Raw genomic sequence first — 25,940 nt, 5'->3', positions numbered from 1 at the left:
TGCTAAATAAGCTATCAAAAACATGAACAGCAACTTTATATTTTAACTGTAAATTAAAAGCTTTTATGTTATGTCTGTACAATAAAAATTGATATAATCAACTTTTACGTTGTGACTGTACAACAAAGCTAATAAAAGTATATTTACATTTTAACTGTACAATAATGAACTGTTATAAGTAGCTATTATACTATAACTGCACTATAAAAAGTGATATAAGAAACTTTTATATTATAGCTGTACAGTAAAAACTTATTCAAGCAATTTTTACATAGTAAATTCACTACAAAACTGATATAATCAACTTTTTTACTATAACCTACAATAAAAATTAATACAGGCAACTTTTACATAGTAAATCCTAAATAAGACTGATGTACATTCGTACACTGAACTTGAAATAAACTCAAGATAAAAGCCCACACACAATAGGAATGTATTTTTTTCAACATTGACTGTCAATAGTGTTGTTAGATCAAACACGAATTTAAAAGTTTTATTCGAGTTCAAAGCTTTTACTTCAACTAGCCTTTAGTTAAGTAGCTGTCAACGGATTTTTTTTTTAAAGAACTAACCAACATTTCAATAAGTTTTTCAATTAGCGAAGGTTTTAATTCGTTTTTGTCTCGTGATTTTAAATACACGATGACAGTCAAAACAAAACAACTTGTTATTCAAAATGAATTCATGGTTTTAAAAGCATTTGCAAGTTTATCGCAGTTTTTAACAAACTGAAGAACTTTAAAACTTCAATTAATGTTTGTACTTTGTTTTTTTTTTAATCAAAACTTTATTAGAAACATATACTTTTGTACAAGTTATGTATTACAAAAATTCTTTTAACATCTATTAGCTTCTACATTATTGCTACAAAAGTAATTTAAAACTCTTTTGTCTTAAAATTTTGAATTATTAAAATTTTTATTTATTGGATTTATATAAAATTTTTAAAACCAAGTCCAAACGTAACGTAATTACAACAGTGTTTTTTTAATCGATGTTTAGATTGGCTTGTTTTGACAATTTTACTAGAATTTCAGTAGTTTAACGTTTTCAAAAAGAGTTTATTCGCGAGTAAAAACTTGTGTATTATTACAACAAAATGAGTAAATTTAAGTAAGCTTTTGTCTAGCCGTTTGAGTTTAAAAATAGAAAGAATCAATAAATCATTTAACAAAATTGATTTGTTTGAATAAACAAAAACATTCATAAACGTTTTTCAAGGTAAAAAAAAATATAAAAAGTTTGTAAAAGCGTCTAACTCAAGTTATAAAACTTTATACTAACAAGAGTTTAAAAAAACATAATTGTCTCCTCATAAAACTACAACAACTGTCTAGCTTAAACTACACTCAATAAAAACAAAGAAAAGTATTTTGCTTGTCTTTCAAACTTTTCGATAGAAGAACAGTGAAAACAATTATCATAAAATGTTTTTTTGTTTTTAAGTTTCTAGACTAAGAACTTATCAATATTTACTTTAATGTATGCATATATAAATTACATTAGACTTTAACAAAGTATTAATTCACATAGAATATCTTTATTTTGTCTTTTCACTATTTAAGATTTAAACTTAAATCTTTAGAAAATGAACCGCAGTTTATGAAAGTTTTATTGTGACACCTCAACGCATAGTAATATCTCAATGCAGAAGTAAATCGCATTGCAAAACTGTAGGCGCAATGTATCGGTTGTACAGGCGAAATGAAAACTGTCAAGTTGAAACTTCTCCTTATTGATTTGATTTGCATTTTCCCCAGCACACACAAATGCCAGCTTACTCGCAAGATGCAGCTCTAAACAAGATCGATATGTGTTCCAGTGCTCGTAAGAAGAAAATTTGCTGCGAAGTTTACATATTCCGACTGTTAAACTGTTTACTTTTCGAAAAATTAACTTTTTTTGTTAAACATAAAAATATCATTTTCAACTAGATTGATTTGGTTCGGCTAAGACTAGCTGTGTAACTGGAAATGACAAAAAATAATTAGTATGTCCCGCCTAAGTAGTAAAACAAAAACTTTAAACTTAATAACACCAAAAAAATGTTTAATTTCGCCCTTTTTTATGTTTTGATTAACTATCAAGTGTTCATTCAAGTTTAAGAATTTAGAAATAGTAAAATAACTGAATAAAAAAAGTTAGTTACAAACAAACTTTTAGCAGTACTTACATAAGTCATTTGATTATGAACAGTAACAACTTTGATAATAAAAATGATTTATACAACTCTATCTTTTTGCATTTTTAACTTGTATTTGTTATAGATTTAATTTTTTGTTTTCTATATATCTTAATACTACGTGTAAATTATTAAACAAGAATATCGGTTTAATAATGATCATCAGCACAAAACATTTGTTAGTGATAAGTTTTATTTAAATATATTAGGCTCGTTAATGTTTAGACATGTTAAGCTACTAAGTTCAAAATAAAGTATAAACAAGCGTCGTAATATTCATAAACATTCGGTCTTATAATAAATAATATTTAGTGATCACAATTAAGTTTGAATCAATAATATCAGTTTTTTTCGTGTATGATTAACATGTGTAGATAATAGATATTATTTTCAAGTATAAAATAAAAAGAATTAATATGTTATGTAATCAATGATTTGTGTTAATGACAAAAATATCAAAAACTTAAAAGATTATAGTACTACTCATATAATTTTTACTTTTTGTCAAAAAAATTTTTTTAACATTCAAACAAACTTATAAACCAATGTTTTATTTAGAATTTTTAAAAAAGAACTTAAATTTTATTTAGAGTTTAAGCAAATCTGTTGTTGATTAATCAATACAAATCTAGTACTTTCGCCTAATAAACTAATAAACTTTTAAAAAAGTTAATGGATATTTTATGTACTAAAATTTGTTTTAGTTTAGTGTATAAAGTTGAAACATAGCAAAGTATCTTCAGAAAAGAAAGTTACAATAAACTAAACGAAAACTAAGCATGTGTCATGTTTACTAACTAGTATTCTAATGTACATTATACGTTGAACATACTAAACTTTACTTAAAGATAAAAATCAATAGAAACTTAAAGAACGAAAACATTTTTTTGTGAAATTTAGAATTCACAGTAGTGTTGAATAAAAATAGTGCTCTTTACAACCCAATATTCAAATAAGTATAACCTTGACCTTTAGAGTGTTATTGATGTGTAATTACTAAGACTTTTTACTATGAAACCCACAAGAGTCTACTAGATCATTTTGGTATTCATATTCACTAACAAACATATATGTGTGTTTTTAACAAAATCAATAACTATTAAAATACAAACAATTTTTCTTTGATATTTACCACAGTTTTTTGCATTGAGTGGTGAATAGAAATAACAACTCTCAACAAAAAAATATTTAAATTCTTATATCCTTGAACTTTCTGTATTAATAAGTGTATATTTAAATAAATTACTACAAACAAATCTTATATTTTACTAAATTTAAAGAAGAACATCTTCACAAGCTAACTATAAAATTTTAATTCTTCGTATAAAAAATATCCAAGTAGTAATCGAGCTATAAAACCGTTTCATAAAGCCCGAAATGTGTACTGCATATAAATCATAAAATTTTGTTTCTATATGCTTGTTTTAATTAACTCATTAAACAGGTTTATTAATTTTTGCGACATTCGTGCGGTGATTGGAATTTTACTGACGAATTCCGATAAGATTACCGCTAGATTAATTTTAATTTGATAAGATTAATCAAATTAATATGATTTATATATTAAAGTGGCGTGGTAATGAGTTAAACCTTATCTTAGCGTCCCTGGAGACTGTAGAAGCGTAAGTAGTGACCTGTCCACTATAACATATTTGTTGTTGATTTGCAACAAGCAGTAAAATTTTTTTGTTATCAAATACTGTTTGAAGTATTTTTTTTTAATTTTATAATTTGAATTGGTATAGGTCTGCATTACAGCAAATAGTTTTACAAGTTATTGTACTTAACGGAATTTTGATTTATATAATCTAAAAACTTAGTGTACAAGACTGTGATACAAAAGTTAAAAGTATCAATATTTTAAACACGCTGTAAAAAACTAAGAAATTATTTATGTTAAGATTTTTTTGGTAATGTAATACACATGAGTAAGGTAATGTAGTACACATGATTTAAGAATAATAAACTTATTTAATGTATTCATATTAAATTACATTGTAATATACCGGACCTAACTTTGTAATAAGCTTGTATCAAGTTTTTGAATACTTTTGATATAAAGGTAGTATAGTCATATTAATTTTAAATATGGTAAGTATTTAGAGTAATAGGATTAGTTTTGTTAAAACCCAACAAATAAAAAGAAACAGTTTTGAAAAAATCTTAAACTGCCTTATTTAATTTTTTTTTTTGTTTTATACCGTTATTCAATTTTAACGCAATTTAAGCGAATTTTTTTTAACTAACTAGTGATTTTTAACGTTTTAACTTCCTAACAGCATTTATACACACCTTTTCTTTATGAACTATCTCATTAAACTTTAATCATTGAATTTATAGAGCTCTTTTGTTAACAAAAATTTTAAACTTTATTTACTGCCTGAACTAACTTGATTGAAAAACTGTTAACTATCTAATCTGTTCTAAAACATCAAACTTAGTTTTAGTATTTTTTTTTACTTATTTTTTCATCATAAATTTTTACCGAGCTAACTTTATCAAAAACTATGCTTTTCATAATAATTTAACTTTATTGGTTTAGTAACACTTATTTTTATCAGTAGCTTTTTTTTAATTAAAACTAAAACATAAAAAAAAATACTTATCTAATTAGCAGTTTCCACAAAGCAAGTTGCTCTGTTAAATAATACAATAACAAATAATGTTTTTAAACAATCAAAGTCAAGTGTTTAACTGCAATTCCTAAATCTCTTAGTTGTTATTTCCTTGTACCAAAATGTAAAGTTGCCTATTACTCTTTAGATAGAATAAAAAGTTGTTTAAATTTTCAATAAAACTCAAATTGGTGGCAGACGGTGGCCACTTTGAAGCAATTTGAAAACAAAACGAGCTCAGCCAACAGGCTATCATGACATAATTCGAGCTATTATGACATAACATGAGTGTATAATGCGTCAAATGAAAACAGACACAAATTTTCTGCTCCCAGAGGCATTGTTAATCTAACGCAAAACACCGCGGTTTGATGTCGTTTCAAAATGTTTAAACTTGAAATTCATGCTGCTTAAAAACATGTATTGGGATTACACTATTGTTTTCAAAACCTTTTTGACTTAATACAAACTTACTCTTCTACAAAACAATAAAAGTTAGACTTGTTTTAAAGTTGGACTTGATAGGAAATTTCTATAAAAACACTGAACTTGGCCAATTGAAATATTTTAGATAAGCAAGAAAAAAAGTACTATCGTTTTAAAGTTAGCAGTTCAAGTACTTTTATATTGCAGTGATAACTAAGATATGTAAGAGCAATACTAATATGTCATTAGCACCTACTAAATACTAAAGTATTTGTATCGATTAAAAAGTTTGTAATCTAAACAATAAAGGTTTTTATTGTCATTTCCTGTTTACTTTTTTAAAAGTTGCTATCTCGATTGAGATTTTGACAGAGTAAAACCAAAACTGTCTAACGAGCTATAAATATTTAAAATAAAAAACGACTGAAAACTTTAAAATGATATTAAAATTATACTATTACTATTAAAAAAAACGTAAAAATAAACAAGATATTTGAACTTTGGTATGTTTTTTAAGTTTTTCCATATTTCTTATGATATCGTTGTTCATTTTAGTTTACAAAAATTTTATGCTTAGTTTTAAGCTTACTATTTTTTTTGTATTTTTGCGTTAGGAATAGTAAAATATTTTAGATACAAAAAAACTTAAATTATATAAATAAAAATTGAATTCTTAGAAAGAACTTAAAAAAAACTCGGCCAGCTAGCATTCTTAAAATGATAAGCTTGCTTTCCACTTTAAAGTTTAAAGGTCGAGAGTTTAACAACAAATTTTTCTTAGCAACCACAAACTCAAGTTGCATAAAAATTCAAGCTAAATAAAGAGAATATAAAGCTAAGTGGTTGAAGGTAGGCAAGCTAGACAAGCGAACAAAAAGTATTTTCAGTGGCTTTTCTTTGACATAAATATTTACAGTCAAAATGTGTAAAGTAACAATACTTGCTGTGAAAAATATTAATTTTGTTAACTTACTACTTGAAATATGATAGAGTATTTTACTTATATACATAAAAGTGCTATAACGAGCTAATTTATGACAGTTTAAGATCAATATGTGTTTTTACTTTCACTATTTTTAAGGTTTTATCACAACCAGCTTTGCTTAACCTTGCGTTCAAAAAAATTCATTACCCAAGATTATTGTTTTTATAAAAACACTTTGTCTTTTTTTTGACATTAACAAAACAAATTAAAAATAAAATGAAATGTGTTAACTTTTAGCTTTACGACTTCATTTAACACCATATATTTAGAAACAAAAGTATACTATCAAAATAAATTAAAGTAACTTTAAAACTCTTTCAAATTTTGATCTATTAATTTTATTTATATACAAAAATATTGCAAAATTTGAAATTTAAGTATTACCCTGAAGCTTATTTGAAGATAAGTAGCTATTTTAAACAATCGTTTTATTCAAAATCCAATCTAAAATTCTGAGGTGCTCAAATAAAACAATCGATTAAATTAAATGCATTTTTAGACTGACGGCTTATTTATAAATTGTGACAAACGGACTTATATAAAAAATAGTAACAGCTGCCATAAAGGTATCGATTTTATAAAGTTATATAAAAATTTTCGCACACAAGATTTTGGAAGCAAAATTGAAGAAAACAGCTTTATTGTTTGATATAATATATATATAAAGCATATATATTTTTCAGCAAAACAACTTTACATATAACAACAGATTTTAAATAAAAATTAAGACTTTAAATTTGCATTTTAAAAAGAAGGTTTTTAGCAAATTTAAAAGTATAATGATGAACAACTGTAATAATCAATAAAAAACAGTTTTAACCTATAATTTTTGTTAAAAGTTAGTTTTCTGTTTGGAAAATTAAAAAATTTAAGCACTTTTTAAGTTGTTAACAAAAAATGTGTTCGTAATAATTGTTAGATTAAAGTTGTACGTTTATGTTATAAAGAAAAAAATTCAAGTTGTCAGGTTTGTCAAAATATGTTTACTATCATTAAAGCATAAACTCTTAGTGACAATTTAGTACAAGTCTAAGTTTATTAAATTATAAACATTTATAAAACATAACATTTTTTGAAAATATTTCGAGTCACTTAAATTTTATGATTTAAAGAATAGCAAGAAGCTATACTAATAACAAAATTAAATTAAGAGTTTTTGTTAAAATTTGCATAAAACTATGATTCTAATTTAATAAATCTTATTAATCAAACAATATATTTCAACATTAAGAATATAAAAAACATCAATATTGTATAAAATGAAGTAGTTTTAGTTTTATAATTTGTTATTAAGCGTCAAAGTTTTCATTAGCAAGTATTTAGTTTGATCTTTTTAACTTTACTAAACAATAACTCTTATTGTAAATTTTTACATCTCTTAACGGTGTTTAACTAAAAACGCAATTCCAATGTTTTTTTGTTCTTCCTATTTAATTTACAAGTTTTTTGTTTAGTTTACGTTGTTTAAAAGTTACAAAAATATTTACAAAAATATAATGATAACTCAAAAATATTATGTAAAACAAGTTCTACTTACGCTTTTACTAAAAACTGCTTAGTGAAAGACAAAAATTTAAACGTTTGCAACAAACTATAATAAAAAGTCCTAACCATTGTTTATGAAAGCTATCAAAACATAAAATTAAAAAAAAAAATCATAAAAAAATGTCATATCTAAGATTTTAAACAAAAACTATATATTGAAATAATAAAAACAACTTTAAAGAAGGAAAATAACTAAAAAAACTAAAATAATCTAACAAGTATTTATATAAGCTAAAAAAACACCAAATGACAAAAACCATATTTTTGAAAACAAGTTCTGTTCCCGTACCTAAAAATACTTTTTACAAAAATTGATTTATCTACACTGGCATATGCTGGCAAAAGACCCAATGAAAAAAAATCAAACACAAATCGAATACGCTTTGATTTTCCTCAAGGTATTCAGCGAAAGTTGTTGCAAAACAAACAAAAATTTCTCTTGTAAATATTTTTTCTTCAATGCGCCAAAACGAAAAAGGTCACTCTATGAATTCCCAAAAGAGGGGTTTAAGTCGTAGTAAAAATAATTTGCTTTTCATAAATTTCAACAGATTACAAACTGTTTTGTTGCATGTGGGAATTTTTCACACTTTTATGAAAAGGCTTTACGAAATGTTTGAAAACACAACTCATTGTAGCAAGTTTTGTTTGCTGGACAAGCTTTAATTTTGAGTGCTGAGTTTACTTTATGGCCACGATTTATCGCAAGTTGTGCTTAGGTTATAGAGTGATTTTTATATGTTAGTACAAATTTTTAGACAGCGCACAAATGACAAAATTCAGAAAAAAGCGCAATTTGAATACGAAACTTCAGCGTACTTTTATCTTCGGAAAGTATACTTAAAGGTCAGTTTAATTTGCATATTTGCTGAGTCAGCAAACTTGTTTTACAGTTATTTTTTCTGTTATTTATACCCTTATCCCAAATCAACTTTACCCAAAAATGTTAAGAATTAATAAAAACATAAAGTTTTGATATTGAAATTGAAAATTACATGAAAAAAGGCTATTTTTGCTAGCTCAGCAAATATTCAAATCAGACTGACATTTAAGCTTACCAGCCTTATCTTCAACGCAGTATGTAAATCTAACTAGAGAAAGATCTATAGTAGAACTGTTGCGTTTAATAATAGTATTGATAACATATGCTTATAAGTGTTTCAAAACTTAATTTTATAAAACTATTTCAGTTTAAATACGTGGTATGTACTTATTTTGATTAGCATTATCAACATGGAACTATTTAAAAATTTTAAATTTTAATACACAATGTTAAAACCAGTGATGTTCAACGTTTTGAAAATCTGTGAATACCAAACTACTGAAGTCTAAATTCTGTGCCCACTAGGCTACGAAAAGTATAAACCTTTATATAAAAACTCCACTATATTCATGTTTAGAATGTTCCTATATACAAATACTAATGTGTTAAGAACTAGCTAACTTAAATTATAATTTGCATTTTATTATAGATAAAGACAAAATAAACGTTATTTTAGATTTTTATTTTCTAATTTTTCTGTGCACAGTAGAATAATTTATGAGTACACTAGTGTGCACGGGTGCACACAGTAAAGATCACTGGTTTAAACTAATACTTTTCTGCTACGCAGCAAGCAAATCTCGCTTGAGAGAGATAAACATTGTTTCGAATCAGATTATTTAGAATCAGGATGCGTTCCATCGATCGGCAAACTTGTAATTGAAACGAAATCTGGACACTTGTCAAGTCGAAATGGCCGATTAAAGCTTCGGATCGATATTCAGATTGCGCGAGTCTTCAGATCGATATTCAGCAAGAAGCTTGCTAGCTAGCAGAAGGCAAAATTTTGGCGGTGAAATTTCGTTGATTGCAATTTGGCGCTTTTTCTGGTTTCTTAGGAATTTTCGGTAAAACTTGACATTAGCGATTACTTAATTGTTATATATTGAATACGAGTAGTTTTAATTGTTTTGTGTGTATAATTGTCAGCAAATTAAAGTTAAAAATATTTCAAAAAATGATTAATGTTTTTCGATTAGATTGATACCTAACAACTTTGAACTTTGCGTTTTTTTTTAACATATTTAACTTTAGATTGCTAATCAAATAACATGTACAAACTAGTTAATGTAAAAAGACAAAGGAAGAAGTTTTATAATTGTAAGCTAGTTTTTGCGTTGTAACTTAGTTAGTTTATTGTAACTTGGAAGTTTTAAATAACCTTGGTGGCAATAAAATTATAGGGCATGACTTGTTTTGTAGTCTGAAATTTTTTGAATTTAGCTTTTTGTATTTTACTCATTAAAAACCTACTAGTTCTATACTTAAAGCTCTTAAATTTATCTATACAAGAATAACTTTTTAACTAAACGAAAACCTTTAATAATTACTTTAATAGTTAAATAATATCCATTGTTTTTGAAAGCTTTTATTGATGTTTTCTTACAGCTTCAAACGACTTGGTTCTGAATTTTTGCTAAACTTGTAGCCATCTGTTACAAAACTCATGTTTATTTAAGAAAATACTGTTAGTCATTTAACATGCTTAGTTTACTGCTTAATAGTTCTAGATGTTCAACTAGTTGTTTTTTTATGCAAAAATAACGTAAAAAAGTTGGAACCAACTCTTATTTCTAACTTTGTAAAAAAATATTTTTATAAAATCTATGGGTATTCCTTTTAGTTCTAAAACAGCTTTGTAAACAAAAATACAAAATAAATAAAATAGTTTCAGCTCGTAAAAATCTGTTAGGGTTTAAATCAAGCTGATACTTTTTATCAAACACATTTACTTACAAGCGACTTTTCTTTTCCGAGTGACGATTAATTAATTATTACGTAACAGAGGTTGAGTGAAAAGAGAACACTTTCTTTAACTCAAACATTTCTGTTGTATAACCAAAAGTGACAAAAATTAACTTGAGCTAAAAAAAACAAAGTAGCCTGTCAAGCTTTCTTGCTGAGTATTTTTTTAAACACAACACAAAGTTGTTTTTTGTTAAGTATAAGCTAAATTAAAATACTAATAAGTTTTCAACACATCTCACTATTTTACTACATAAAAGTCTGTTATCAAACAAGAGTATTAATTTACTTCAAAAAAAGTGATAGGAGATGATATCTTTTGAACAAAAAAGAATATTAACATGCAAAAAATCCATATCCAAGTAAAACATGTTTATATTTGTAGTAAAAAATGATTACATTTCCCCTAGAGAAATAATTTAGCACTTCTAGATTTTCAAACTTCAACTAGAAAAATGCAAATATTACAAATGTAAGTGACAATTATTATACAACTTAATTTCACTTTTCTAAAAATGAAACTTGATAAAAATTAAATTTTTGTAAACAAATTATTTTGAATATCGGTTTTAAAAACAAGATATTTATGAAAAAAAAGTTTGTTTATGTGTTTATTTTAGCCTTTTAAGCTAAACAAAACAAACATTTATGCAAAATTTACGTACTTTTTGTAAAAACTTAAACTAGGTATATTTTGTGTCCATTACTCTTTTAATATCAAATTATGATTAACTCGTTTTAACTTAAATTCACAATGACTTTCTTAAATGTAACATTGTAGTAAAAATGTAGCTAAATGTACAGCATACGACTTCAAATATTAGGTATTAGTTTTGAGTTAATAAGTTTTCTATATTATGACTTACAAACAATTTCTAAAATGTACAAACTTTATAAACCAAATTTTAGGTTTAACTATTTTCATTTTTTACAATTTTTTTTAGTACGTTATGGTAAACTTTTTGTTTATGTTTATTAAACATTAAAGCTTTTGGTTATTTTTTGGCTTCAAATTTATATCTAATATTTAAACATTTTTTAAAACAATACTTTGAATTTGATTGAACTTTAATAAAACTTGTATTATTAATTAAACTCGTCAAACAATTTATTTCAGTTTTTAACAACTAAAATTAGAAAATTCTGGTATAAAGTGAGAAATTTATTATATTTTTGAGAACTACATAGTGTTCAAAAATATTTTGTTTGTAACTTGACTTTCATCTATATAATTTTATATACAGAGTGTCTTTTGAATTATTCATTTAACTGCTGTTCTTTTTGTAGCGCTAATACTCAACTCAGCTTTGTCATTTCAATTTTTTAGTATAAAAAAATACTTTTACCTATTAGTTTCAAGTAGGCTAAAAAATAAAAACATGTCACAAAAGTCTGATTATTGTAAACACTAACTACTTATTTCAAAATTTAGTCTACTGAAAAAATTCTTGAACAAATGCAAATTAAAAAAAATAGTCTTTAACTCTATGAACACCTTTTTCAACTACAAAATTAACATAATTTAATATCTCACTTAGCTATTGTACTAAACCTTGAACTCCATAAACTGCTTTTTTAAACTAGAATAAAAAAAAGAAAACTTTGACATCATTATGACGCAAAAGCTACTTGATGACGTAACAAAACTCGAAACTTTGCAGAAAAACGCTTTGAAAAGCACATGTTTGTACTCGAGCCCTTCAAAGGAAACTTGATTAATTGAGATAACAACACGAGATACGGAGATTGCACTCAACTCTAATAAGCAGCTGCAAAATAAAACTTTTTGTTCAAAAGCTTTTCACGCCGAGTCAAAGCCTTCTCACGCGCAAAAGTGTCAGCGGAGCGGCGAGAAAAAGAAAACTGAGAGGAAAAAAAATTGAACTTGACTTTGCGTCGCCACATTTTCAATTTTCCTTACAAAGAAGCGACGCTAATGAATGGAAAGGGAGTTTTGTCGACAAACATCGAAATGGAACGGCAGACAATTCACTGTTTTCACGTAAACACCTGTTTTCACTTTTGTCGAAGTTACATGTCCATGAAGAGAAAATGCGCTTCGATCTACCGGCATTAATTATTCAGGCGAGATCGAAACGTCTGCGGCGGGCCGAAGTTGTGAGGGGGAGGTTTTTGAGGGGGCAGCAGTTGCCACGGCGACCCGGTGCCAAGTTATCGCGTTGCTAAGCGACGATAATACGAGAAGCTCCGGTTTCTGAATGTTATGTTATTTTATTACGGTTTTAAATCAAACTTTGGTAGGTGTGAATTTTTGAATTAAATAAAAATTGTTGCGCAACTTTAAGTGTTTTATAAAGCTCATTTGCTTTTGTTAAAACTATACACAAAACGTATATTAAGCCGTTTTCAAATACAAATAAAGATATTTGATTGATAAGCTATATTAAGCCTCAAAAGTGTGAAAGTTTGCTTATAAATCAATTTTTATTTTACTTTTTTTAAAGTTATTTTTAGGCATAGATTTGTTTTTTTCTTAATGCTCAAGAAGTTTAAATTTCTTCTCTAAAATTCTCAAAACTTTTATATATATTTAAAAACTTCTAGTTAAGAATAACATCCTTTAAACACATGATAAAATATTCTGTACGATGCCGTTTTGTTATATATTGTCAATTTTGAAATTTGTTTTGTCAAGTTCAGATGCTTTTAAAATTATGCGCAATAAAAAATAAATTAATCATGTGTACTAAAGAATTGTAAAGTGTTTCGCTCGAATATCTTTATTTACAAATAGCTTATACTGTTTATTATTGAAGTTATTGTTAAGTAAAGTGTGTATACTTTTATGAGCATCTATAAATTTGTGATACTTAATTTTTTTTAATATCTAAATTGATAAAATTTTTATAGTTTGCGTTTTTTTTTCATTGGAGTTAATTTTGCTAAAAGTTCATTTTGAATCAATTCCGTAAACAACTAATGAATTGTAAATATTAAATGATATATAGAGATAAATTGTAACAAATATGGGATATATCTTAATTTTAACGTCGGTGTGTGTAACCTTACACTTTTTTGTACCAACATAAAAAATTGTAAATTAAAAATTTAATGCAAGAAAAGTACAAGTAGATTTAAACAAACAACACTTTTCATTAACACAACTTAAAACAAACTTTTCATTTAAACTGGTTATATACGTGTACTGTACAACTGTCTGGTTTAACAACTTGTTTTTACATTCAAAACACGACAAGTATTCCTAAGGTACATATGTAATACACATTGTAACAATCACCCTCAAATCCACTTTGAATTGTTCAAATTACAGGGTTTAATCCCGGTTTAATCCCGCGTTACATAGCGCGGGTCGCCTGTCAATTAGGAATGTAATGCCGCGGCATAACAAGATAAAAGCTGTCTGGCGTGATCCGTGCGAGATCGGTGCAACTTTTAATTGCGCGGTGGATAATTTTTAAAGTGGTTAATTGATGGTATTACATTATTCGGTGTATTGATTAAAAAGTGTTTTAAATGGCTTCAATTTTTATATTAAAGTTTACTTAAGTATAGTTTTACATTTAAGTAGGTGTTTAATGATAAGAGAAAAATAAACTAAAACTTTGAGTAGTTAATTACACACTTGCTTGAGTATAGTTAAAAGCTGCTCTCAATGGTTTCAGTTTTAATATCAAAGTTTAATTGTAAAAATAATTTAAATTTATTAAGTAAGTGCTGACTGATAAAGACAGCTTTGAACCAAATATTTATTAGTCAATTAATCGTGTAGTTGCATGTTTGCTTCTATGTATTGGTTAATAGGCTTAACTTTTAATGTCAAAGTTAAATTATACATAATTTTTGGTAAATTTTATATTTTAATTATGCGTTGAATACTGAAGACAGCTTAAAATTAAAATGTTGAGTAGTTAATTGATTGTTTTACACGCTTTAAAAAGATTTAATGCTGGTTTCAATAGGCTTGCATTATGTTCCTTTATAATGTGTTTTGATCAAAAATTCATATATTAGTATGTATAAACTTTATACTTCAAAGCTGCTGTAAAAGTTTTGGATGGGTTAACTTTTAATAAAACATATTTTGAAAAGTCCATAGTCTTGGTAAATAAAAGACATATGTACAGAACAAGAACTCTTTCATTATATAAGAAGTAGTAAAAACTAGTGTTACTATATTCTTTTATCTAAGTTTTAACCAAATACATATTCAAATTTTTGTTAGAATGATAAATTGTTTTCTTATTTAGTTTTTAATAGTCTAACAGCTCGTTATCACTAATTGATATTCAAAGCAAAATTAAAACTATAAACAAAATGAGTTAAACTCTTTCATGATAAGTAACTATCGTTTTTAGTACTAATTCGTAATATTCTTCTTTCATTAAATATTTTGACTATATTTAAGTTAGTTTCGACAAAATTTAGGTAATATTTATGCTAGCTGTAACAAACCTTAAAACAAGAAGATTTTAATAACATTCCTAACTATTTTTAGCCGTTCTAAGTGAAAATTAGAAATATTCTATGTTTATAAATATATTAGTCTTCTTAATATTTAATATTGTTAAACAATAGTAACATTAAGAGCTAAGCAAAACTAAACTTGACTGTATAAAACTTATTGATAAAATATAATTTTAAAATATCTATTGTAAACATTTTAATTGGTACGGTAACTTCAAGCAGCTTAGATTTAAGAAATTTTTTATATTTTTTGCTTGTTTTAGAAATAACATTTATTTAAAGATCAACACTGTTAGGAAAGTTTAGAAATATCAGATGAAAATAAAACATTTGTGTAGTTTTTTTAAATATGAATATTTTTGATGGCAAAGCAGCATGAATAATGAAAATAAAACTCAAAAATAAAATTTTATAAGTAAAACAAACTTTTATGAAAAGTGAGTTCATCTTCTGTGTTGTCAAGATCGTCATCTGTCTCTTCTAAGAGTCCTGGAGAAACTGGTTTCGACTGAATTTTGATTGTATTAATTTGAGTAGAAATATAAAAAATATATATATTGATGAACTTATTTCAAAAAATAATTATAACGAGTCATTCGTTGAAAAATATTTTCAATAACTTTCATTAAAAAACATGATTGCGTTGTAGGTAATTCTTCTTATATTTCAAAACTTAACTGTATGAATTGTATATAGAAATATACAAATCTATTTTACGAACGGCTCAACTTCTTCAAAACAGTATAAGCATAATAGAAAATTGTTCAGATTAAATTTTGTTTCTCTTTTAATTATTTAATATTAAGCTGCAGCAGTAACTTAGTTGCACCGAATTACTCTGTTTGTTTATGAACAACTTTAATGGCTCTCTTTAGGTTAGTATATGGATACTATAGTGATTATAATGTACGTTTTGTTATGGAGAATAATAAAATTATCTATTAATCAAAAACATCTTAAGTTTGTTTTGAGGAAATTAGAGTAATAACGTTGTTGTTCTTATCAAGGAAACATCAAAAAAGTGCACAAATACTGTATTGATGTATGATCTTAAATTTATTTATATGATTATTAATCTTTAGGTTTTTAGCACAACAAAATAAGGTTTGTGATCAAAGAATCTTGAATAACTTGAAAAACTAATTGTAGTAAGAGTGTTTCAATTGACTTTTTTATAATGGAAACATTTTTAATTCCGAAAGTTTTGTGTAGTGTTCGCAAAATGCTGGGTTACAACAAGATTGAAAAGCATGTTTTTTCGACGCATATTTTTTAAGTTGACGTTAGTTTTTTATTATTTTATAAACTACTACTAACCGAAAATCTTCTATGATGTTCATACATGTACTTAATTTTTTTATTTATCTTGTTGTTTACTACCAACTTATAATGTTTTATATTGTTCATTATGTATGTTTATTTATATCAATATGTTGTATTAAGCATATATTTTGTTTTATTATTTGTAAATATATTGTTTATAACTCACAGACAACTTATTAAGATGTGTAAACATATTTACTTGTTTAGTTTTATGTGTTTACTTATCAAACTTACCGACAATCTTCTGTGGTGCTCATACATGTACGCAGCCGATCCTAACGAGCACCTCGGGCGACAACTAGCGGATGAAATTTTCGTAGAAAAAATCGAAGTTCTCCTGTCTCGTTCGTGACCAAATATTGCAACTGTGAATTTAAATAATTTAATTCAAGTATTTAAACTGTGTCATCAAAATATACACCAAATACTAGGTCAAAGTTTTTAAAGATTAAAATATAAAGGTTAACTTTTTCAGTTTTATGTAGCTATTGATTTATCAGCAAAAAAAGTACAAAGACTTTATCACATTGTCAATTAAAATCTTTGATATTTTGCAATTCCTTTTTAGTTTTATCAAAAAATCAGAAATTTTTTGAGTAAGCATGTTAAAACGTGAATTTGATAGCTGTATTAATTTAAAATTTACTTATATTTAACCTGGTTTCAAATATCCTTCTTTTATATTCCTGTTCGATATTTTATTGAAATTTATATTACAGCTTACTAATTTTGTTATTTGTATGTATATTAACTGTTTTAACAACTTATTATCTTGAATTTGTCAGTCTTACTATAAAATTAATTTTTCTACAATTGAAACAAAATTGTTTTCATAACAAAAGATATCATGCATCAAAAATATTAGTATTAACCAGACTTCGTTGTACGTTTATAGGAAGTCTAGTTTACCTTTTGTTATTTATTATACTTCACGCATTTAAATTTCAGTTTGACAAAAAACAAATACTAAAACTTGTATACAAGCTTTTACCAAAGAACAGTGATTTAATTTGCTTAAGTTTATAAGTTAATAATTTTAAAGTTTATGCGATTTGCGTAAACTTGGTAACTTGTATGTATTTTTTTAAATTTCAGAAAAAGTGTTTTATACGAAATAAAATGAACTTTGACAAGTTCAAAACAATTTTCTTACAGACAGCTGCTGCGTAAATAATTTATTTTTATGTTCATTAAATAATAATGTCGAGCGAAAAAAATTCATGAAAACATATGCTTTTTATCGACCTTATCTTTCGGTAGATCAATTTTTATTTTCACTTTTCAAAGTTTATGTAACCCTGTATTGTTTAAAAAAATGAACTTTAAAAATAGGAAAAGTATTATTCTGAATTTTTTTTCAATAAAATCACGATAAAAACATTAAAAACAAATTGGTAAAGTACTAGCAAAAAAAAAATTCTTAGCCTCACATTATTGTTTATAGGCGCTATTTTTATAAACTCAAAAAGAAGTTTAACAACTTCATATTTTTAAATTAGTTCATTATGAAGACATTTTAATACTTGAAATTTTTAATTTGAGTAAAATAATTATCTTGATAAAAAATGCTGTTTGCTACTTTCTGTTAACATAATTTAAAAAACACTTAACAGACTATTAATTTAATATTACTGATATATTGTGAACTTAGTAATAATTATATGGAAATTTATTTTTAGGCTTAAAAATAAATTTTCATTTTAATAGTGATAAAACAAATGTTCTATCAACTATGTGTTGAACTGCGTGTAGGTTTGACTAGTTTTATATAATCATAGAAGATAAACTATACTTTTATTGTGTATTTTCTTACATATATAAAAAACAATGGTTTATTTTATTTAGTTTAGGATTTTTTTTTTTTGAAATCTAATCGAATGATAAGCTTAATTACAAACAGAAAGTAAGTTTTACTGGTATACCATATTGCGAAACATATAACAACTTTTAAACATAAGTTTTGTTTTTTGAAATATTTCATGACTAAAGTGGTGTTTTAACTTTTTATACAAGTTAAACATTTGTGACACTTTATTAAACAGTATATTGCATTTAAACGTTTAAATACATTTTTTGTATAAATATAATGACAGTTTAAAAACTGTAACCTAAATTAAATTTATTTTCTAAAAGCTTTAAAGCAATTACAAAATAGTTTTTATTTGGAATCGGTTATTTAAAATGAATAACTTTATGACCAAAGTTCTAACTTATCAAAATCACTAGCTAAAAGTTTTTTCACACTTCGATTTTACTACGTTTAATAATACCAGTATTATAAAACCATACGCCACTGAGTCACACTAAAACTTTGAGCACTTCTTATAACGAATAATTACTTCGATTGATTATTTGATTGAAAACTGTCTTCTTCTAACCTGGTTTGAACTCAATTAAAACTTTCATCTCCTGCAAACAGTTTTTTGATACAAATCATTTTTAAACTAATAACAAAGAAATCTAATTCTATAATCAAATCACTTATCCTACTAAAACTATTTTCTATTGTAAACAGACACTTGAATAAGTATTTATTTTAATAACAAAAATACAACTGTTTTGTTATGTTTAAGTTTCTAACTGGATTAAGTTTTGTCTTAGCCCGTATCAGTACTTAAAAAACGTTTTTAGTAACAAATAGTTTATTATAAAAAGTTATAAGATGGTATTTATTTTCTATTTGGTTTATTTCAAAACTAAATTCAGTTTTACTTTAGAATAAATATAAGAACTTAAAGTTTTGATACGTCTTTTTTTTAATTCTTAATCTTTATTTTTGGTAGATGTGTTTATATATCCAAGATTTTAATGCTTACTTTTGTTACTCCAAAAACATTTTAAAAAATTTACAACCGTAAAGAGGTAAACAAACAGTTAAGCTAAAAAATAATTGCTAGTTGTTTTAAACTCAAAGTAAATTACAAATTTAGATAGTTGTGTACTACTCTATTTTTTTAAATGAACAATAATAATCAAAACTTTAGTATATATTAACTTTAAAAAGTATTTTTTTTACACAACTTCAGTAAAAAGTTAACTTTTCCCTTTTATACAACGCTTTGTTATGTTAACAGCAGTTTCAACAAACTTATAAAGTCAAGAGCTGTATTATTAATTAACTGTGAAAACTTGTTTTGCTAACGTGCTGCTTATACTGTAAAAGCACCAAAAAATAAGCTTTACAGAACTTAAAGTCTTTTATTAACTAGTATTGTTTTCTTTAAACTGTGGTAAAATATATAAACCCTTTTACTTAACGAACCTTTTTTTGTTTGAAATGTTGATCTTTAAAGCTTTAATCAATAACAATTAAAATAACAGATGTTGGATTGATAATATTTAAGTTAGACACACAATTGAGACTAAAACTAAAATTAATTATACTTTTTAACCACAAGGTGAAACCAAACTCTTTACTGTTTATATAATAAAATTGTTATACCATGAGTACGTATACCATTCATTAGTTTTGTTTGACCTGATTTAACGCTAGTTTTTCCTTTAGACATAATTAATAAAACTACTTTTTATACATATTACACACATCAATTTAAATAAAAGGAATATGTTATAGTTTTAAAGTTAACGAGATAACTTTTGAACGTAATTTTAAGTATAAAATAAATCTTCTTAAGTTGGATTTTTATTTTAAGTTATACTAAAAATTGTTTCAAAGGCTGAAAAACAAAAACGAAACGTCGTTATGGTAGTATGCTTTAAGTAAATATTTGTTTTTAACAACTTTTCTAGTAAGTAATTAGCTTAATTGATTGAACAAATATCCTAAAAATAAATAAGGTAAACATTTTTCTGGGTTTTCAAAAAACCTTTTATAACTTTTTTTATCTAAATGTTGAATTGAGTATAATACTATAAGATTTAAAACTTGACATATGTATAAAACTATTTGCATCATTAAACTTACTAAGCTTCTATTTAGTCACGTATATATATGAGTCAAAGTCTGAATAATTAGAATTATTGTTTAGTACAACACAGCTTTAAAAACTTATTTGAGTTACATAGGTTCAACAAATTCAACTTCATACAAATTATCTCTAAACATTTTATCTTTCAGTATCTTTCTTGATTGTTTTTTTAGCAAAAAATAACCGGTAGAGGCCGCTAAGATGTCATTATAAACTTTTTAGAATATTTTTAATCAATTCGTGTCAATTGACTGATTTTAAATGAGCCTGACTTTACGTTTACGAAAAAATACGTTAATTAAAACTAATCATAAAACTGCATTTTAAGAAACCTACGAAAACTTTTATACCACTTTTTCATTTCCTTAGTTTTTCTTTATCTTAAAAAATATTTAGCTTTAAATGTTAAGCATAAAAATTTAAACGTTGTACTCGTTTTTCCTAGTAAGAAAAAATTGCTATAAGCTGCAAAATTCAAAAATTTTAAAATCTCTATTCAAAACTCTAAAGTTAGAAATAAGTAGGTTTTAGAGTGTCGACAATTTGAAATAACATTTTTGTTTTTAAATTCCTTTCACTTATTTTGTTTTCTGTTTTTTATAACTTCAGAAAATAACTGTAATTGTTTTTTGAAAAGACAAGATTAGCACTTTCAATTGCAAAAAGTAAACAATTTTTCTATTAATCGATAGAAAAGTACCTTTTAATTAGTTGTAATTTGAAAAATTAATTGTAGTTTTTTAGTTAAAAACGTTACTAAATTTTTAGTATCTCTTTTAAACTAAAAGATTGCCAAACAAACTTTATTATCATTGTTATATTTTGAAGTATATTAGTATCCTAAAAACTATTATTACAGTTTCAAACTATTGGTAAAAGTATAAATTATTGCAAAAAAATATTATATTACCTAGAAAACCTAAACTTAGAAGAAAACTACTATAGCTATATAAAAAACTAGAGGACATTTTTTCAGCTAAAAATAAAGTTTCCACAAAACATTATCTATATACTTTCATGCGTTGCATAACGCAAATTGAATTGTTAATAAATTTGTCCCACACGACTTTACTACCGGTGCACGGTTATACATGGAAATCAATAAGTAATAAATGAATTACTCTATTGATCCATATCGATCCCAGCCACTTAATATTTTTCACTGAGGCCTGCTAATGCATTTTATAGCTGTTTTTCAGTGTAGAATTTAAGCAAAATATGAAAAACATGTTTTTTAGTGTTAATTAATAATTAAGAGAAAATTGTTAAGTTTTCCTGTTATAATTGGTATCTTCAGGAAACTGAACTGATAAAAAAGAAGACATTTCTTTATGAATTTTCTGTAAATAACTGAGTCAAAGTTTAACAAATACAGCTTTTTTTTTAATATAGATATTCTGTGTACTTATCTAGTCAGGTGTTTTAAGATAAAGTTATTTCTGTATAGTAATTTGCATATCAAAACATCTGTTAAAAATACAAAAATTATAATAAAACCTGAACTAACTTGACTCCCACAACTCAATAAAAAAGTTTACGTCTAATGTAAAGTAATATAAAAAAAGTAACATTATTTTAGAAACTGTTAACTAAGACAACACTTACCAAGTGTTTTTTAAATACTAATAAAAAGATCTAAACTTAGGTTAAAACTAAAAATGTACTGATTGTTGTAAGCTGATTTTAAACTAAAATTAAATACTTTAGCTAGAAAGATATTGACTAACACTATACTAAAGTTTGTAAAAATGTAGTTAGCCACTTTTACAAACTAAAATGAATATCACACAAAAAAACAACAAAATTTAAGTTTGCAACAAACAATCTAATGCAATAAAAAAAAAGGTTCTAACATGCAAACACGCATTTCGCTTGACCTATAGAAACCAGTAAAATCAAAACCAAACTGAGAAAGCTTTCTGGAAAAAAAATTAAACAGTCTTACATGGATTTGAAATCCGTCGCGGCAACCCATTCATAATTTATGATTATTTCTTCACTTTGCTTAAATGTTTTTATATCAGAAGTTGTGGCGAACGTATTCAGTCAGTGCTTTAAAGCTCAGGAAAATTAGAGCAAAAAATTAGTGTATTGAAAGAAAATCACTGATATATTTTCAGGCTTTTCGACAAGTTATGTGTCTAAATGTGTTAAATAAATTAAATTTGTAAAGCTTGATTGAGTTCAAACAGATTGATTATAAGTTGATAATCATATTTAAGTTTTTTTATCAAAATTTTGAAAAAAGAAAGTGCTTAAAAAACGTTTAAAACATTTAACTTAGATTAGTTTTAGCAGTATTTTTTTTTTATCAATGAGTAAACTTTTCTTTTACAAAGGTATTGAGCTTATTTTTGGCAAGTGCTTAAGTAAGAAAATTTAAAGCAAAAGTAAAGAATAAAGCTATGTCTTAAACATGTACTTTTATTTAAAGTATGGATTTAGAAGGAAAGTCATACTTTTATAAGGAAGCATCAAGTATATAATTAAAAAGTAAATCAACGGTAAAAAGAGTATAAATAATTTTTGTCTTACTTTACAGGTATTTTCTAGAGATTTATGTTTAACTTTTAGACTAAAAAAAAATCATCAGATTTTTAATAAAACTGTAAAAGAAATAACCCTTTTAAAAAATATTATTTTAATTTATATATGTGCGTCACATTTTAAGTTGTACAACATTTCATTGACTTTATATAAAACTTACAAGAAATAGAATGAGTTTATATAATTCAACTTTTATTAACTCATCACACGCCTTCGACGCTCGATATTTACAATTAGACACAAGACGCTTGTCTGACATTTAATAAAAATAAATTGAAATAACATGTTTCTCACTATTTAATCTTATTAATCCCCCGATTGTTTGATTGAATAATGATAAAAAGTTCAAATTTAGATTAGAAATTAGTAGATTATAAATTATAATTTTGCTAAATTTATAAATGGAACTTATGTAATAATAACAGTTAAAACATTTCTTATAAATTAACTTCAGCTAAGCACATACGGGTGTGGCTTAACAGTAACTACAAACGAGTAAATGTTTAAAAAACTATAATAGTTTACTAACGAATAAAAATTTAAAAAATGCTTTTGAGTAATACTCTCTGTTCATTAGACTATCAAGCATTAGTTTTAGAAAAACTTTGTTGAAAATTTTTTATTAATTTCTACTATATAGTATTTATCAAATGTCATTAACTTATAACTAAAACTTTTTGATCCCAACATTTTTTGAAAATTCTTAAAAAATTACTAGTTATATGGCAATTGAAAAAACTGTTTTATTTATAATTTTTTTGTCATGAATTAAATTATGAAACATAAACTTTTATTGTGAGTTAATAAAACTGGTATATAAAAATTTCTAACGTGTATAATAGTAACAAAAATACTGTGGGACTTAATTTTTAAAAATTTAAACAATGATTTGATATAAACATCCACTTTGTGATATATCATAATTTTGTTATAAATTGTAAAACTGTCTTGCCTAACATTAGTCTCCTGAGACATAATAAATACATAAACTACACGTGCACACGTGAACGCCTGGTATAAACACGAGTTAGCTGATATTAAATGCAAAACATGTCATGTGTTCCAGTATAAAAGCTAACTCTATGGTATGTAAATAATACTAAATAGATACTATGTTTTAAAGATGTTGGTTAAAGTTTGCTTTATGTAAAAAAGTAATACGTGTAAAATTAAAGGTTTGATCAACCATTTTTAAGTCACACTTACAATTTTAATTAACTATAAGTAAACCTAAAGCTAAGTACACACAAGAGAAGATCTGAAAACACGCATACATGTTTTATGTAAATAGTATTATATGTAAAATATTCAAATAAAAAACGTACTTGAGTGTCGCTTTTTTGTTTTATAGTCTTCAATCCTCCATGATTTCTTATTACTGCATCTAAAAATTTATTCAATTTAAAAATTTTGTTAAACAGCTAAAGACATTGAAAAAAATATTTAAAATAGTTGTTAAATTTTTGAATTTTTAATAAAACATGTTTTGTAAACCTTAATTATTTTTTTCAATACTTTTTAATGTTAAAAAGAAAAACACAACAAAAAGTTTAAAGAACAATAAACCAACCTAAATTTAATTAAGGTAGAACTTATTACAAACTAGTCCAAAAATTATTACAATAATGAAAATAATCTAAATAATAATGTTCACATTGATTGAAATTTCATAATATAACGTTTATCAATGATAGAAACAATTATAAAACGATAATATTGTCATAACCTATCAATCAACGTTATATAACGTTTTATAGACACAATTATTGATTACAAAAAGTACAGCTTATACAACCGTCATGCAAAATCAATCGGAATTGAAAAGTTTTAAACATAATTATCAAAACTTAATTAACCTCACAAAGTTTTAATTTTATAATATTTTTTATTTACCCTGCTGAAGTGTCTTTCCAGTGCTTGGCGAATGTTTTGAGTTTGTGTTCATTGAGTTTTCTGTCATTTTCGCTTGTTTCCCCTTTTAACTGGAAAAAAATATATAAAGTTTATGTTTTTTTTTTATAAGTACATATAAAAAATAATAAACCAATGAAATAGTTTTGTTTATTTACAATAGATGAAAACCTGACAGTATTAGTTAGAATTACTGTCTAATTAAGTTAATGAATACAATATGACAGTCAACAAAAAATATTTAAACAATAGCTTAGAAAACAACAGTAGTTCTATAAGCTATTTATTATTACATTTATAACCGAACAGAAAAGTTACAAAGTGCTTATATAAAGAACTACACTCACAAAAGGGTTAATTTGAAAGTCATTACACGTTTTTTAAACTAAATATCCAAACACAAATACTAGTTTTTTTTATATTTCTAATTAGAACTTGTTTATCCTTTGTATAAGCATTTCTTATTTGACCGAAACCATTGTAAGAAAATAGGTATCATGGAAACTCATTTTATTTAGTCATAAATATGATAAGTTTATATTGTTTAATATTCATTATAATGATGGTAGTACCTTAATGAGGTGTTAGTGTATTTTTAGAAGTTTACATAGGACAAACATGACCCACTCAAATCATATAGAGAGCAGTAAACAATGCTTAGCACCGCGTTTTAAATCGTAATACGTAGCCAAGTTTAACCCTAGGCGAACCCTGGATGGGAGATTTCCTTTAATTAACACTGTCAATCACAAAAAACAGTTATGAAGCTTAACTCAAAAGTTGTGTTTCATTAAGTATTGATTATATTTACACGAAGTTATAGCTGAGAAAGGTTTTTAGTCTTAATTATATTGCCACAGAAAAAAATCGTTGAAGTCAATAGTAGCTGTTAAGGTAAAATGTCTCTGTCAAAAGTTGAAAGTTTAAATGAGGCTTGTCTAATTATCACAAAATTTTGATAAAATATAGCTTTAAAGTAAAACATTCATTTATTTTTTACCTTGATTTAAAACACTTTTATCATTAAACTACTACTTTAAAGTTGATAATTTATGTAGTGTAGTATTTGTGGAGTAAGCTTAGCAAGCAAACGTTATATACTGTTTTAAAATTGTTTAAACTATCTGTTTGTGACAAATTATTGTTTCTGGTTCCTAAAGTTTTAATTCAATTAAACTTTATAAAACTTTGTTTATATAAAGTAATAGTTTTTATTAGTAGTTTTGGTTTCAGTTTTTAA

The 25,940-nt window shown here is 25.2% G+C and overlaps 1 protein-coding gene across 1 annotated transcript in view; it reads right to left on the bottom strand.

Annotated features, from left to right (window-relative positions):
* Window positions 1–25,940, bottom strand: part of LOC145843257 (uncharacterized) — a 32,240-nt gene that overhangs the window by 2,858 nt on the left and 3,442 nt on the right. Inside the window, exons 2-5 of the mRNA XM_082950720.1 lie at window positions 24,683–24,771; window positions 24,115–24,173; window positions 16,548–16,678; window positions 15,417–15,498 (exon numbers count right to left, since the gene is read on the bottom strand). Of these exons, the coding sequence (XP_082806846.1) occupies window positions 15,417–15,498; window positions 16,548–16,678; window positions 24,115–24,173; window positions 24,683–24,771 (361 nt within the window). The remainder of the gene's footprint in view (window positions 1–15,416; window positions 15,499–16,547; window positions 16,679–24,114; window positions 24,174–24,682; window positions 24,772–25,940) is intronic.

The sequence above is a fragment of the Thalia democratica genome, chromosome 8 (assembly GCF_965202585.1).
Source record: "Thalia democratica chromosome 8, ktThaDemo2.hap1.1, whole genome shotgun sequence".
Lineage (NCBI taxonomy): Eukaryota > Metazoa > Chordata > Thaliacea > Salpida > Salpidae > Thalia > Thalia democratica.
The sequence above is the reverse complement of the archived record's forward strand: the minus strand, read 5'-3'. Positions and strand labels throughout refer to the sequence as shown.